Below are 17,654 nucleotides of genomic sequence, written 5' to 3'. Positions count from 1 at the left end.
TTTCATTCCACACAGAGAGGCTTATCAGCATGTTAAAACATAAGTTCCCATAGAGTCAAGTGTATACAGGTTGGATGAGCATGGTAACAACCCACTTTATCTTTTTTGTCTGTTTTAGTATAGTGCTTATCAGCTTACAAAGTACTTTCACAGTCCCTGTCTCATAGCACCCTCGCAAAAAAATCTCTTAGGTAGGACAGAAATTAGTTGTAGGACCATTTACTAGATAGGGAAATGGAGCTTCAGGAAGGCAAGAGGCTTGTGCAAGCCCACTAAAGAAACCGAACTGAGCCTAAAACTAATGTTTTTGAACTCCTAAACACTTGGCTCTTTCTACTTATGCTTCTAGAGTGGACTTCTTAGTCTAAATGTCTATTGTCACAAAACCAAATGGACAAACCTAACTGCGCTAATCTACTGATGAACTTCTATCAAAGACAAAAAATAAACTAAAGAAAAAAGATGAGACTGGAGCTTTAAATTGCATTTTGTAGTGAAAATTTCAAAAGCCTAAAAAGCAAAATAGAAATTCAATGAAAACTGTGGTGAAACTTCTGAAGAGTTTGAGGAAATAACTGAGTGCCTATTTCCTATATAACAGTTCCCATTACAAAGTAATTAGGTATAACTCTTCTCCTTTCTGTGAAGATTTAAAGTGTATGAAAGAAAGACCTGTTTCAGGACATATGTTTGAACTAGACAACAAACTTGGACACTAGATGATTTGAGAAATCCACTTGTCTTTTCCCATAGTCAGGCAGTGTTTACTTTTGCTAAATTTGTTTGTAATAGTAAGTGGTATTGTGTTGTTTAACAATTCCACCATCAGTAATACTGTTCTGTAAATCTGAATATGTGTCAGAGAAATTTATTATTTCTTCTTTGTAAAATTCTTTAAAACAGGATAAATCTCAATTTTACACATTATTTTCTAATATAATTCACCTGTAAAGGCATAAAAAAATCCATACTATGATCAAGAACTTCAGGTTTAGAGCTTAATAACTCAATTGTCTAACACTTAGCACTTATCACAAACATTAACCAGTTCATACTGTATTAATGCAGTAAGCTTAACCACCTGCATTTCATTAACTTAAACACTCTGTCTAGATAGTTCCACAGCAATGTTACCTGTATACATATTTGCATATTTATGCATTTATGACATTGTGTGGAAGCCATCTTAGCTTAGCAAAAACAGTGAATGATATCCTAAACAAAGCAAAGAGAGTAATAAAAACCATTTATTTTTGTACAATAATTAATATATGAAGAAAATGGAACTGCAATTTTGAGAGTGTCAGCACTATCAATACCATGCAGAACAATGAAATCCTAATTTCAGGACAAAAATTAAAGAAATATATGAAAAATAGCATAAATCCAGATAATTCTAATAATGCCATACTATTTCTGAAAAATGTGTCCAAAGTCTTTATTTCCTTATTATTTTCCAAAATTATAGAATAGTGTAATTTTAGAGTAGAAAAAGGCGTTAGATTTCTAATTCCAGATCTCATTTTCATTGACGCTTGATTTTTTTGCCTTCTTTTTATGTTAAGAAACTCTCAAGATTACAACTTATTTAAACTATGCGCTTTAGTAAAAAAGAAAAACAAAGAATAGGAAAATTAACTCAATATTCAAGTAAAAACATTACAGATCCATATTTCCTAAATGTTATTTAATCTTTTAAATTTAGACATATTCCCAAATAATTTTTAGGTGAATTTTATTTATTTAAATTGATTTACAAAGGAAGTGATGACTACCTTTCTGTGATTACAACGTAAGAGCACAACCGTTATGTGTACTTTTGATGATATTTAAACTCCATAATAATAGTGCTCATGGAAAAATAAAATGTTATAATAATAATATGATCTTTTTAAGTTGCTTGGCTTTCATAGTATATTCAAGAGAGCTTTGTTAATACAAAGGATGACAGTTTTCACAGAGCTCATAATTTCCGGTTCAGTCTAAATGTAAAGGTTACTCTAAATATTCTCCTCTTATCAAGTGGTGGACTTACCATGGAAATCATAAATATATAGAAGAATTGGCTCATTCTGCCCAAACGCACAAAATGCAACCATATTTTCAAGTGGATGATAAGCAATATCTCGAATGGGTGACTTGAATGGCAGGTCAGAATACATTGCTACTTGTTCTCCTAAATAAGAAAAGACATTCAATAATTTGTACCATCTCAGATACTTCTCATTAGAAGATTATTCTGTAGCTTATTAAAAAAGATTTATAGTAAGTAATGATAAAGCTCACGTTATTTACATGAACACCTTAAAAACTTATAAATATTTGAGTACCACTATATTAAATAATTATCTTTATTTTTCATTCTGTTGGCCCTCCTTTTTCTACTTTTCAGTCCAACCTCTTCACGGAGGTATTCAAGGCACAAAATAAAGACAAAGAGCTTGGAAGTAGAGAGACCTGACTCTGAGATCTGACAGAGCTGAGCAAATGCTAGCTAACAAAGAACTCCAGGGAGAACTAGGGGAGGAATGTCAGGATTAAAACTAAAGAAACTCTGGTTGGGAGAGGTTTAGTGAGGAATTAATTTTTTCTATTTTTCTTCCAGAGGCTGTTTGACGTACCATCTGCTTTAAAGATGCATATGATTATTAATGACTAAAAGAGGTCTACAGCAGAAGTTTAAGTTTGAAAATCAGAACTCAAAAAGCAAAGTATCCAGTTCCACTGATTGCCGGGGAAAAGAGATTTATGAACACTTATGAACTGATGCTGAAGTATCAAAATACAGTAAGAAAAAAAAAAACAAAACTGTAAGTGAACTGACTAGTCAAAAATGCCTAAAGGGAAAGATGAAGAAAATAAAAAGCTGAAGTCAAATACTGCTCATTAAATAAACTTTAAAGTAACTTTTATAAAATTCTTTCTACTGCTAAAAAAAAATGTTTATGTAGTTTTGGCTTTTCTTTTGAAAAGCAAGGTGAAGCACAAATGAACTGCCCAATAACATAGTTTATGTTATTGAAAAAAAACTGAATTACAGCAAAATTGCTATTAAGTTTCAGACATCCAAAACTGACAGGAGTATGTTTGTTTCTAATAAAAATGTAGATGGTTAACCATTTGTATACCTAGTTGTACTTTAAATTCAGTTTATAACACTGTGTTTTGTATTACAGTCCTCATTAAACACTTCTCTAAGATCAACAATATCTCATTACCAACAAGGAAAGAATAAACCTTGAATTACAATGTGAAATTCTAAATCCATGAAGATATCAAAACCATAAAGAACAGAATTTAATATAAATTTAGACTGCAGCTGAATTCCATTATCAGCTTTCCAATTTTGAAAAACATAGCTGAGAACCTGAAATCAGAATTTCCTTGAAAATTATTCCATAAAATGGTAGTTTTTATACTTCATCAAAAACAAAACAAAAAAAATTTTTAAGTTCAATGAAATATTATTTACCTGTTTCTGGGTTCCAAACATATACTATACCATCCTCACTTCCAGCAAAGAGAAAAGTCCCACATGGTGTCAAAGTACTGTGAATCTTCTCTCGATAATTTGCTGCACCTACAAATTTCCTTGCTGCTAATCTAGAAACCAAAAAGATTTTACAAATGCAACCTGTCTTACCCATTTAAAAGACTGGTGGTAGGAAGACTTTTAAATACTTCATTTGCATTTAACAAACAACTTGTGAGAATCTGTTATGCAGGATACTCTATGATGGATGCAGAATAAAGAAGAGATAGTCCCAGAGCTCAGGGAGCTTATCATTTAGCAGGAGAGAGAAGAAATGCATTAAAGTAAAATAGAAAGTGGATGTAGAAAGTGCCACAAAAGAAGAACAGAAAGAGTACTTTTCAGATTTGGATAAGAGAGATGATTTCTAGCTATGGAGCAAAAGACTACTTTGGAAGTAGCATTTGAATTGTTTACTAAAAACTGAACAGAATTTTTATATTCTTATATTTTCTCCATGTGATAAATGTTTAAAATCAAACAATGAATACTTGATTGTTGCAGAAGTATTAGACAAAACATTATTGAATCATCTATTAAATATGGTATATAACCTTCCAGGCTTTTTAACTTATGAATAATAATAGCTAACACTGTTTTAGTGCTTATTATGCGCCAGGTAGGTACTAGTATCGTCCCTGGTTTACAGAGAAGATATTACATATACTGCTCTGTTATCTGCTTTTTTCAGTCAACAATGAATCATGAATAATGGCCATCATGTCAGAAAATAAAGATTATGCATTATCATTTTAATAGGCATATATTATATCATTGTCTAAATGTATCTAAGAGATTTTCTATTGTTGGATAACACTTAGGATGTTTCCAGCTTTCCCCTACCATGAATATGATTTCTGTGAACAACCCTGTGTATATATATATTTTTTGCACTGCCTCATTATTTTCTTAACATAAATAACTAAACCTAAGGTTACTGGGTCAAACACTTCTGCTATGTCTGTTAATGTTTTAAGTACTTTACATGTATAAACTAGTTTATTCCTCACAAAACACTTATGAGGATGGTGTATTATTTCTTCCATTTGAGTGATGAGGAAAGAGAGACACAGGGAGATTAATCAGCTAGTAAGGGGTGGAACAGGCAGTATTTGACTGCAAGCAGTTTTCCTCTAGAGCCCAAGCATGGTCATAGGCTGAATACTATACTGCTTAAAAAGAGAACAACCAAATTCTGCAGGCCTGGTCTTCTAAAGTCTGGCTCTAATTTCTATTGGATTCTCTCTCAGCATTCCTTAGCAAGAAACCCATGCTCATACAGACTAACTCACTCTGCCCTGAATACAGCTTCTATTATTCTACCTCCAAACTTTATTCCAGGCTTTTCATGTTTTCCACCCTAGTGAGGACACTGCCATCTTGTCTAAATTCTACCCATCCTTCAAGATTGAGCTCAAAGACCAGTCTTGCCACAGAGACTTTAACAGAAGACTATATTATAGCTATCAGCTTTACCGTTGCCATGAAAAATACAATCCTTTTATTATGTATTTATATTCATTAAAAATACTTATTGAGTACTTGCTATCTGTTAGGTATGACGTGGGTACGATGTATAGAAAAAAAGAATAAGCAGATTACAGTCCTTGAAGATCTCACAATGTAGCCTAAGTGTTTCATATGTTATTTTGGAGGTAGTACAACTAGATTATAAATTCCTGATGAACAAATTCTGCTTATCATTCTCCTACAGCACCCATGCCAGTGTCTCAAACAGTTCTACATAAATACTGAAGGGCTTAATGGTTAGCCCTAAAGTGATAATTGCAGAATAAACTAATCTAGATTACCACATTTGCCTTTCTAAATACAATAATGATATTTAATAAAATAGCTTTCTCTCATTTGTTTTACAGGAACTTCTAACGTCAAAACCAAAGCACACCAGAAGTCCATGCTGGTTTTCCTAGAACTCTGCTTCTGCCTTTTACATTAAGAGTATCTCTTTTCATTTGCCTCTTTTAGAAATAAAACAAAAAAGAAAAACAAGGATGTATGAATCAAAAGCCCTCTCATTCAGGCATGATAGTAGATCATAATACTATGTTAAACCAATATCACAGAGATAAAAGATATTTGATGGCAGAAGTTTCTTTTTTTTTTTATTGTGAAAATAAAAAACAATAGACTACATCTCAGCCTAAGAACTATTCATATTTTGGGTCAGATAATTGTTGCAGAGGCCTGTCTCATGCACTGCAGGATGCTTAGTGATATCTCTGGTCTCTATCCACCAGATACTGGAATAAACATTCAAAAGTGTTTCTAGACACTGCCAGAGGTCCCCTGAGGGACAAAATTCTCTAGTTGAGAACCACAGCTGCACTTTATAAATATGAATTAAATCATTACTTATTCTATAAGCACTTAACCTGCAAATACTGAAATATACTTACATTCGAAGATCCATAATTCTCAAAGTACTGTCTTTGGTATGAATTAACAAACGTTTTCCATTGGGATGAACCTCCAAGTAACTTATTGGAATCCCCTTAAACTCACTCTCTTTAATTTCCTAAAATGATTTTAAAAAAGATAATAAAATATTACCACTGTAAAATTTGTCTAAAGTTAAGCCCTTTTAAGTGTACAAATTTAATTTTAAGATGTCATTTTCAATTGCACAATACAGGATGTTTTAAAATTGTTAGCAAAATTATTCCAAGTAACTTCAGGTTAAGGATGAAAATAAAGCTGCTAAAATGTATTTTTTGGTTGTTATGTAACACCATATTTAATTAGTGTTTTTGTAGTATATTCCCAAACAAGAAGCACTTTCTACAAACACATCTTCTAACACTACACTGTCTGTTTATCATCAGATAAGAAACTTTCCAATTTTTATAAATTCAAAATTAAGTATAGAATTAGCTCTCAAGTTCTATTTCAGTCTCAGATTATTTCTTCATACATCTACTTCCACTTGTCCTGAAAAAGGTAAATTATCAGCATCTTATTCTGAAATAATTTAGTTTAGCTTGTAATTTTTTTTTTTTTGGATACTTAAGGCAGCTAAATCTTCTACTTATAGAAGAAGACTATAAGTAGACCTGATTAATGATGTCAAGAAAGACACAAACACTGAAAGAGAATCTGCCTGAACAAGCCGTGTATAAGGACAATTTCCAAAGGTTCTTGTTTCGATTACCAGGAGAAAGACAAAAATTGCAAATGCAAAACTGCTTAAACTAAAGTCTAAAGAGTCAAGAGAGGGTCTGCTTTAACCTGTAGGCAGAATTCTGAATTAGCCTTCTTCTCCCTCGAGGACCCCTTATTCTTGCTCGCTTCTCTTAGAGGGTCTCCTCTTCAGAGGCGGGTTGGCACCAGCTGAGGTGGGGTACAAACTGCTACAATCCTAGTATCAGCAGCTGAGCCCCTCCTACTGCTATTTGGTGCTAAAACCTGCTGTCAGCTTTTTACAAGTTACAGAATAAAGTCAAATACTGATACCACAGATGGGGATTTTACTGAGCCCAACTACAACGATTTGGAGGTGGAGATGCATTGCTGAAGGTGTGAGCAATTGGAGCAACACTTACACAGATGCAAAGGTGCAAAATCAAAACCAGGGCTGCATAACAAGTTAAGTGTTAGGTACAGGTTTGAGAAAGCTGCTGGTAGATTCAGTGTTTGTAGTATCTGTTAACGAGTTCCTTCATATTTTTATCATATTCATGCTCAAGCCCTAGTTCTAAAGACCATGCCCTATACCAAGGACTGTGTGCAATAGCACATGGGCACCTCATCTTCAGGGACAGATGTGTATAACCCAGCACCCCTCCCCCCACTGCTGGTTGAAGAGAACCAAGTAAGAAATCGCAGTCTCCCATCTGTCCTAGGACATAAGCTACTAAAAAGACATCCCAGCTCATTTCCTAACTTTCTATTTTCGACTGTCTCAAGTAACAACCAGGAGGCAGATTTCCAAGGTATATTTGCCTTTTGGTTACTATATTGAGGTAAAGAAATACATGATTTTTAATACAAATAATACGCTCTGCATTGTAGACTCAAATGATTAGAAATGGTGCCTTTGGAGCCTTGCCAATCCTCTAGGTATCAATATGTAAGTAATTAGAAAGTTCTTTTCAAAGTGTGTGAAATTAGGCTACAACATGAATCCCAAGCCATCATTCATTAATCTGACAGACTAGATGAGAATGACTAAAAATAGAATAGACTGGTTTTTAAACAGGTCTGACAGCCTCAACAGATTTAACTAAAGTTCCTGGAAATTCTTTTTCATGTAGAATGTCTTTTTTTCAAACAGGGACAATTATAATCTATTATGAAGAAGAACAAAACTGAAGAACACAGGTATAGCATGTAAGACAAAAACTATATCAATATTTATAAAAACAACTCAGGTTGAATGATTCATTTTGTATTTTTAACTTAAACATACTAAATATGCACCAACAAAGTTGCTTGGTATACAAGCCATCTTTAAAACACTCTGCTTCAAAAATGAGATCATTCATTTGTTTCTGTCAATTTAGTATATTTCAAATGAAACAATTACTGTGATTAAATGATAAGCCCTCTCATATTTATATAATCTTGATCACATAATTTTGAGGGATAGCACTGTTAACAAAACCTTGAACACAGTGTTTTTAGTGATGTTATGAGACCAAGAAAAAAAGAATCTGAATAGCAGAAAATGTAAGTTATTATGTATAGATGGTGATATAACATATACCTCATTTTGCATAAACTTCAGTAATGGATCCCTGAATACCATAGGGCAAATTAGGGCTCAAAAAAAAAGAAACAAAAGCCTGGCCAAAATGAAGAAAATTTCACTACGTCACTATATTATCAATTAGCCATCAGAAAGACATGATAATTGACTTCTCAGGGACTGAGAAAACCTTAATTTCTTTGAAAAGAACGAACGGAATGTCCTCACATCTTTTTTTTTCTTTTTTTTTTTTTTTAACATCTTTATTGGAGTATAATTGCTTTACAATGGTGTGTTAGTTTCTGCTTTATAACAAAGTGAATCTGTCCTGACATCTTCAAGTCATGTGGTTCAATTTTTTTTTCCCATTTCTTTAATTAAATCCCCAAATATGAAATGGCTCTATACCTTATTTACACTCCAGTGACGCACTGAGTGTTGCACATCATTAGCTTTGACATACGTATTCCAAACAACAATCACCCCTGTGCAGTCTCCTGAATACATGTGATTACCTATTTAAAAAAATAAAATTACTTACATATAAATGTCACACAGAGTTTGAAACAAACATTATGAAATTGGGAAAACACATCCCAATAAAACAAAGAATTGAAGGGCTATTAAAAGGCATTACAGTTTTAAAAAAGTCCAAACAGCAAACAATCAGATCCCAATTATCTTTAAATGAATTCTTCACCCTTTTGAATTATTTTTGATGATTTATTTCCCTTTGTCACCTACCTGAATTTGAATACAAAAAGAAATGAGCACCTCAGTTTATGTGCACGTGGCTCAAATTCCAAAGCTAAACAAATTATTTGAAATATCCAATATGATCTGTATTGCTCACCTTTATTAACCTATATAATCTATTTTACATTCCTGGAAAAACACCTATACTCTAATATATACTGTTAGCATAATGCCTGAGACCTGGTAGGAACTCAATAAATGACCAGGGAATGAATAAAATAATAAATAACAGGTGCTTCAGTTCAGTATCATTTCTTAGAGTCAAACCATCTTACAGTTGAATTGGACCTCAGAGATCATCTTCAACTTCATAACCCGTCAGGAATATCTTACAAACCATTATGAACAGATGGTTGTTCAGCAACTGTGAATGTAATATTTTACACAAAAGTAGCTTATTCAACTGATGAAATGCTCTATATATTAGAATGTTCTTTCTAATTCTGAGCAAAGAAAATCTATTTCCTGCAGCTTTGGCCCTACTTCTACCTACAGAGCAACGTAGAAGGACTTCTCTTTTCTTCACATCTTAACCAAATATTTGAAGAAATTCTTCATCTCTCTTTTATAATCTGAGCTACTTCTATTATGACAGAATTTTCAGACGCCTTCCTATCCTTGGTTGACCTTTCCTGAATGGGTTCCTACTTATAAACATCCTTATGGTTGAACTGAGTACATTAGCAGTATTATCATTTTGATCTGGATCCCATACTAATTAATTATAGCTATACACAACTAGTGTCTGAAATAATAGAAAAGGTGACTATTTAATAATGAATTTCTTTATTCTTTCAGCTGACAAAATAATCTATATTTTATGTCCTTAAAACACTATCCATAATACTCATATTCTAAGATTAAACCTTTAAATAATTGCAAATCTCCCTTCTATATGTTTCTGTACTTAAAAAAAAAATCCTGTTGCTACATTTAAAATATATATTTTCAATATTCCTCTGGGATTTCCCCCCCATCTTCCTCATTTTTACCCTTTACATAAAACGGCCCTTTAAAAAACCTACTAGGGAATAATCATCAATCCAATGAAATATATTTTGCAATTTGGAACAGGACTGGTTGTTACAGCAAAGATTAGTTGAATCAAAATGTTTAGAAATTTATTGACTTCAAAATTAACTAACAGTTCCCTCAGTGCCAAATTTATGCCAAGTTCTATCATATGATCTGCAAAATATGCATAAATCTAAATATGCACAAACATATTTAATTTTATCTGATACATAAAGTCACTCTCAAGCTTAAATAATTATTATCCTAGTGAAACAGAAAATTTTTTAAAATTCTTCATGTAACTAGCCTTCAACTGGAATATATTCTTGGACATACCTTCAATATCAAAACAGAGAGAGTTGACGAAACTTTTGTGAGTGTCAAATTGTCGGATTAATATGGCAGGATCCTCTCTCATATCAACTTTCCATATACGTATCACAGAATCATAGCATCCTGTAACCACCAGCTCTTTTACAGCTGGGTGGAATTTAGCCGTGTAAACAAAAGAAGGATGAGGTAAAACTCTGAAAGTATTTGTATTGTTTATTTCATTTTTCCATATCCTGGAAAAGGATAAAAAAGTTACATATTGCTTCTGAAAGGCAGACATTTCTCTAAGAACCAATATAGGCAATGGACTTTATAAAAGTAAGCAAGTGACAACAACCAATGGTAAATTTTATAACAATAAAAATAATGTGATGACATTATTTGATAGCCAGAGTTCTTTCAGTTTGACAAAGCTATTTCTTATAGTTATTTTCAAGCATAATGGTTAATTCCTCTACTAATTGTAATCTATACTGTAAAATGAAAAACTGTACTTGTATATATCTGTACTTTTTAAACCTACGTATTTTTGGCATTGAGTAAACACATTGAATAGTTGGTAAAATACTGCATTTAATACAATATAAGTGAAAAATAAAATAGAGGGAGAAATTTCAATGATTTCCCATTTCGGCTGTGTATATCATTTTTCCAAAGTGCTTACAGTTGAGGGTTTAGAGAATAGGGTACTCTATTAACTTTATATTTGTAATTTCAAAGCATAGATAATGAACATAAAGATCTCAAAGACTGGGCTTCCCTGGTGGCACAGTGGTTAAGAATCCACCTGCCAGTGCAGGGGAAACAGGTTCGAGCCCTGGTCCGGGAAGATCCCACATGCCATGGAGCAACTAAGCCCGTGCGCCACAACTACTGAAGCCCATGTGCCTAGAGCCCATGCTCCTCAGCAAGAGAAGCCACTGCAATGAGAAGCCCGAGCACCGCAACGAAGAGTAGCCCCTGCTCGCCGCAACTACAGAAAGCCCGTGCACAGCAACGAAGACCCAACGCAGCCATAAATAAATAAATAATAATTAAAAAAAAAAAAAAAAGATCTCAAAGACTTAGAAGGCACGTTGAAATTACTATATACTTAAAATAACATTAAAATCATTACAATATTTTATAGAAAACAGGCTAACATTGAGCACTCACTTTATGTTTAATACTCTTGTTATCTCTTCCTTTATATAATAGGTGATTTAAAAGAAATTAATATTGTTATTGCTACAGTCTTTTTTTTTTTTTTTTTTTAATTTATTTATGGCTGTGTTGGGTCTTCGTTTCTGTGCGAGGGCTTTCTCCAGTTGCGGCAAGCGGGGGCCACTCTTCATCGTGGTGCGTGGGCCTCTCACTGTCGTGGCCTCTCTTGTTGCGGAGCACAGGCTCCAGACACGCAGGCTCAGTAATTGTGGCTCACGGGCTTAGTTGCTCCGCGGCATATGGGATCTTCCCAGACCAGGGCTCAAACCCGTGTCCCCTGCATTGGCAGGCAGATTCTCAACCACTGCGCCACCAAGGAAGCCCTTGCTACAGTCTTGACAAGAGTAAACTCTAAGAGTTAAACTATCATGTTAGATACTCTGCAAGTCAATATGCAAAAATAGGCAAAATCTAGGAACAAACAGGTGCTTTATGAGTGTGAAGCACTCGATTTTTAAAAATTTAAGTTATCAGAATTAGAAGAATTTATTAATTTTTTAATATGGGGATTTATAGTTCACCCTTTTAATTACTGTCTAAGACCTGAAGCAAATTAAGTCCTTTTCAAAATTATCTATAAAAAAAATACAGTTGCTATTCAAGAATAACATTCTATAAGTTTTCTCAGCAGCTGCTTAAAATACAGGATATGATCTTTAATTACTAAGAATCCAAACTAATAAATGAAGGAAGTGAAAGAACATGTTTTCAAGTAAAAGTAAAGCATGTGTGTCACTGCATAAACATTTTTACCACAGTATTACTTTCAATGAACATATGTAACATGAAATACAGTACTTATAGAAAGAACAAAATCACTAATTTGGAGGAAATATTAAGGAGAATGCTAAAAGATAAAAACTTCAGTGGCCTGCTAATAAATCTTAGCAGCATTATCTGAAATACTATATAACAAGAAGAAATGAAGCAACTGTACCTTAAAAACAGCTCAATATAATTAGAACAGACACAGTATTTTAAAATAAAAAACTTTTTACATAAAAGCGGAATTGGTATCAATGATGGCTTTCATCACCCAAGCAATGGTAGAATCCAAGATCAAAAGAAATGTATTAATGGGTTTGTGAAAAAAAATCAGATTGACCGTAGACAGAGAAGAACAGTGATACACAAATCTGTAAAGACCAGATGAACACACACACAAATTATCAGAATTAGGAAAGAAAAAAAACATTCCGAAGTTAACACAGTATGTGTGAAGAGAGGGCAGAGTGGGGCCTTATGGGTCTATTTGGGAGCCATTACACATGGACAAGTCTTTCTGATTATATTAGGAGCTGCTGATCTGTAGTGTTCTCAGGTTATACTGAAGATAACTAAAGACGGAGATTTAGATTAAGCCCATCTAGCAGAGAGCTAACCAATGGAAAACAGTTACTCAGGAGACACTAACAGTAACAGGTGACGGTGACCCCAGGGGATAACAGAAGACCTGGGCAGAGACCCGACCTCCTGCCACTTCTGAGCATTAGCAACTCTGGTTCTCTTCCTTTTGACTTTAGCTCATTCAGTGTAAGTATTCTTCAGCTATTTCAAAAACCCCACTGTCTTTTTCGTTCTAGCCACAATGTTTCTCTCTTCACTCAGTTAATCCTTCACAACAATATTTTTAGGATGTAAAGAGTCCTAAATTAGTATCAACTTCCAAGCTACATAAAGAAAAAAAGATCCTTTACTACAATATATGCTGTGCGAGGAAACCCAAGTTGACTTCAAGAAATGGTAAAATCTGAGCTGGGTTTTAAATGATGACTATGAGCCCACCCTGGCTTACAAAAGGCATTTAGATGTGTGTTGAGTGAATGAGTTGGGCAGGAAGGGGAGAAGGGCATGTCAGCATAGGAAGAGTCGACAGGTAACATGGAGATGCCAAAGAAGATAAGATGCTAAAGGTATTTGAAAAGATTGTGTGGGTGAGGCGGAGGGTACATGGGATGTGCACAAGGGACTATAGAAGGTCAATGAGGGTCATGCCTGTCATGCCATGCTAAGGATCTGGAATATTTTCCAAAGCGCAAAGATTTTTAAAGTCAAGACATTATGAAAGATGGTTTTGGAAAGAATTTTAGCATAGCAGGGATGGAGGAGCTAGAGGGTGAACACTGGGAAAGCTTAGCAGCAACAGTTTAAGCAAAAGATGACAAGGACTTGAATTAAGGCAACAGCAGTGAGGATAGAAAGAATGTGACAGAATGTGAGACTTTTAGGAGGCAGAATTAATATACTTTAGAACTACCTGTATGTAGAAAAGAAACACGAGTACTACTCTGAGTTCCCAGCTTGGGAGACAGGGTGGATAAGGATGCCATTAAAAACTATATGAGGGCTAAAAAAGGAAAACAAAATTTGGTGATTTCCGTTATGGACTTGAGGTGCCATTGGGCAATCCAGACAGAAGTGTGTAATACAAAGATGAATTCGGAAGAAGAAAAGGAGCTCGAAGTCATTAGCATATGAGTGAGAGTCAAAGCCAAGGAGATGAGAGAGACCAGGATAAGCACACCAAACCACAGAAGACATCGAATAAAGGATCTTGGGGATAAGCATTTACAGAGAACAGGCAGAAGAAAAGGAACAGGAGAATGAGAATTGGTCAGAGTGATAAAAAGAAAACAGAAGAGGTTGTCAATGAAAACCATGACTTGTAAATATTTCAAGACTGCTCAATAATGAACTATTGCAGTGAAGGCAAACAGCGTAAGGACAAAAGCTAGCCAGTGGATCCGAAAATTAGTAAGAAACTGCAGATCTCTCAAAGAAAGTTTATACAGCATGGTGGAAGTGAAAGCCAGACTAACTGGGGGAAAGTAAAGACAGTGTGTGTAGAATGCTTCTTGATGGGGTAGAAAGAAAAATAATGTGGTAGCCTGAAAGGCAGGAGGAGTTTAGAAAAAGATTTCCTTAAGATAAGGAGATTTGAACATACTTCTAAGATGAGAGGAAAAAATAAATAGAGAAAGATACTGAAGAGACAACAGAGGTAGGAAATAGATGTAATAGATTAAAAAAGTAACTTTTAAAATATTTTATTGTGATGCTTATTAAATTGGAAGGGGCTAAATTATTTTCAAACTGACATTTTGAAAAATGCAAATAGTTGACAATCTATTAAGCTCTTAAAACATAAGGTGCGTATTCATTTACTGACCCTACACTGTGCATTGAGCCGCACCATGTCCTGGCCTCTGCATCCAGCTAACAGTGGAGACAGAATCCCTGCCATCAAGAGTTTATATTCCAGGAAAAATCTCAGTTGTTTAAGAACTTCATCTCAAAATATTAATCAAAGAGTGTACAAAATGATCATTTAAAGACAGTGAAACATTATATATTACATAAACGAAATATATTTAACAGAATGTCTTTAGGAAAAATGTTTTCATTACTTCTTATTTAATCAGTGAGTCTGTATGATGCATGTTTGTGACGGTTCCTTGATAAGCAAAACATAACTGAAGCATAAGAGTAGTTCTATCACTTTATAGTCTCTCTGCTGTCTTTGAGGGCAAGCAGCAAACACAGCAAGTACTTCTCAAGTATACTAACCTGGCAGTGCCATCAGATGATGCAGTAAGGATATAGCGATCATCTTCTGACCAGCAAAGATCATAAATGATATTGAGGTGGCCACACAATTCTCTCATGAAACGTCCAGAAGGAATTTCATATACTAATGAAAATATTCAAAAATTAGTACGCTTCCAGACAGAGGATTCTTAACCGAATAACTTAAAAATTCATAATTTATAATAATTTGTATATCAGGTAAGCACTGTCTATAAGAATATTATCACCAAAGACATTTTCAGTATTAAAAAATGTCAAAATCTACTTAAAAGTAAGTTTTCACTTGCTTTAGACACAAGAATTTAAATACCTAAAATTTTATAATGGGCTACAATTAACAATTATTCTTATCTCTTCAAAGCAATCGTAATAATCTTTGATAATCAATTTATTAATAACTTTAAAAAACTATTTATTTATTTAGGCTGTGCCGGGTCTTAGCTGCGGCATGCGAACTCTTAGTTGTAGCATGCATGTGGGATCTAGTTCCCCCACCAGGGATCGAGCCCAGGCCCCCTGCATTCGGAGTGTGGAGTCTTACCCACTGGACCACCAGGGAAGTCCCTCAAATAACTTTTAAATTGCAATTCACTTCAAAGATTCTGTAATTTGGTCTTTCATGAATAAGGTATTATTTTATCTGAAAATCAATCAAATTCCAACCAAAATTTAACTATTTGAAGCAATGAGAAATTTAAACTGTGCTATTGTGAGAAAAAAATTCTAATACTAAAAATGATAGACACTACTGTGAGAGAATGAACAGAGATTTAATCTGATAAACGAGGCATTGTGTTATGGCTATGTTACGTACATATACAGTGAAATCTAAGATAACAACTTAACACAGAAAATACTTTCCAAGCCTCTACTTCCACCTAGTGGTAAAACCAACTGCTCTTTAAACTATCAAGCAGTACACAAGAACTTCTGTAATAGCAAAATAAGGACCTCGGAAAATCTGCTTCCCCATAAAAATGAGAACACTGGCAAAAATTGTCAAAATTAACTTTTTCAGAACTCTGGAAATGAAAGGCTTGCAAAAATCTGAGGAGCATTTATTAAAGAAAACAGCTGAATCTTGGTAAGAACACTGAGCTCTGTAGTGTTTTAACTTGTCCTGTTCCCATTCCCCTCTCCTAAGCTCCAAAGTAGACTTAAAAACCAACAGCCTTGAAACTACGAAGAAAACCAGCAGCCTAGCAGCTATGGGATGGGGCAGAAGAGGCCTGAAGATCTCCAAAGCCCCATCTCCAAGATTTATCACTGCTGGACAGCTTGGCAGCTCCCGGAAAGGCTCCATTCTCAGGGCTTGGCTTTATCTGAGCTGGCTCTGAGCATGATCTGTGTGAAGAGCCATAACTCTAGGGTGCATGAAATAATCAGTGGTGTGGCTATCTGACACAGTGATACCAGGTGCACCTAAGAAGAGGCTGACCAAGAAATTCAAAAGGAAAAACTAGGAATGAGATGTCCATAGGGGACTTTGAAAAGCTCCAATATATTCTGGGGAATCTAGAAGGACACATACACATGAAAGGCTGTGTACATACTTGTGCAAGAAAGACCTGAAAGGCCTTGTCTCTTACTGTGACGGCCCTGAGGACTGTGCAAACAGTAAGTAAAGGCTAAGGCAAAGTTGTAAACTCCCTATTTTAGAATTGAAAACATATCCCAACACACACACACACACACACACACACACACACACGGCACTTTGGCACAGGCTGGGAGACCCGTTCACTCAGGCATTTAAAAATCCCTCTCTAACCATTAGTGGACCACTAAGCTAACCAAGCAATGACTCCAGGGGTAAAACCTGACAAAGGATAAAGACCACAGAATTAGTCCAGGAACATTACTAAACAAACAGCAACAACAACAAATCCCAGGTGGACAGATGGAGGGGGGGGTAAAGAGGGGAATCTGATTTCCAGAGTTGCCACATTGTAATATTTAAAATATGCAATTTTCTAGGGAGACACACCCCTAAAAAAAACCCAAAATAGTAAAGTATGGCCACACATAGGAATAAAAGCAGTCAACAGAAACTGTCTATGACACTGGTTTCCTAGATAAAGACTTTAAATTCACTTGTATAAATATGTTCAAAGATATAAAGAAAACCACATCTAAAGAATGAAGGTGTGAGAATTATTTCTTACCAATTAATAGAGAATATAAAAAAAGACCAAGCAGAAATTCTAGAGTTGAAAAGTACAATAACTGAAATAAACAATTCACTAGAGGGGCTCAACAGCAGATATGAACTGCCAGAATAATCAGTAAACTTGAAGACAGGTCAACTGAGATTATGCAGTCAGAGGGGCAGAAAGAAAAACAAACGAAGGAAAATGAATAAAGGTGCAAGAGACCTGTAGGACGCCATCAAGTGTACCAATATAGAAATGATGGGAGTTCCAGAAGAAGAGAAGAAATAGAAAGGGGTAGAAAGAACATTCAAAGAAATAAAGATGAAAAACTTCCCAAACTTGTGAAAAACATCAATCTGCACATCCTATA

The 17,654-nt window shown here is 34.6% G+C and overlaps 1 protein-coding gene across 12 annotated transcripts in view; it reads right to left on the bottom strand.

Annotated features, from left to right (window-relative positions):
• AHI1 (Abelson helper integration site 1) overlaps positions 1-17,654 on the bottom strand; it is a 215,666-nt gene that overhangs the window by 153,552 nt on the left and 44,460 nt on the right. For all 12 annotated transcript variants that reach the window (XM_059941146.1, XM_059941137.1, XM_059941140.1 and 9 more), the window contains exons 13-18: positions 15,111-15,234; positions 10,344-10,573; positions 8,646-8,752; positions 5,950-6,068; positions 3,473-3,603; positions 2,036-2,176 (exon numbers count right to left, since the gene is read on the bottom strand). In XM_059941146.1, coding sequence (XP_059797129.1) covers positions 2,036-2,176; positions 3,473-3,603; positions 5,950-6,068; positions 8,646-8,752; positions 10,344-10,573; positions 15,111-15,234 — 852 coding nt within the window. The remainder of the gene's footprint in view (positions 1-2,035; positions 2,177-3,472; positions 3,604-5,949; positions 6,069-8,645; positions 8,753-10,343; positions 10,574-15,110; positions 15,235-17,654) is intronic.

This window comes from Balaenoptera ricei, chromosome 12 (assembly GCF_028023285.1).
Source record: "Balaenoptera ricei isolate mBalRic1 chromosome 12, mBalRic1.hap2, whole genome shotgun sequence".
Lineage (NCBI taxonomy): Eukaryota > Metazoa > Chordata > Mammalia > Artiodactyla > Balaenopteridae > Balaenoptera > Balaenoptera ricei.
Note: the sequence above shows the minus strand (reverse complement) of the source record. Positions and strands in the feature narration are given on the sequence as shown.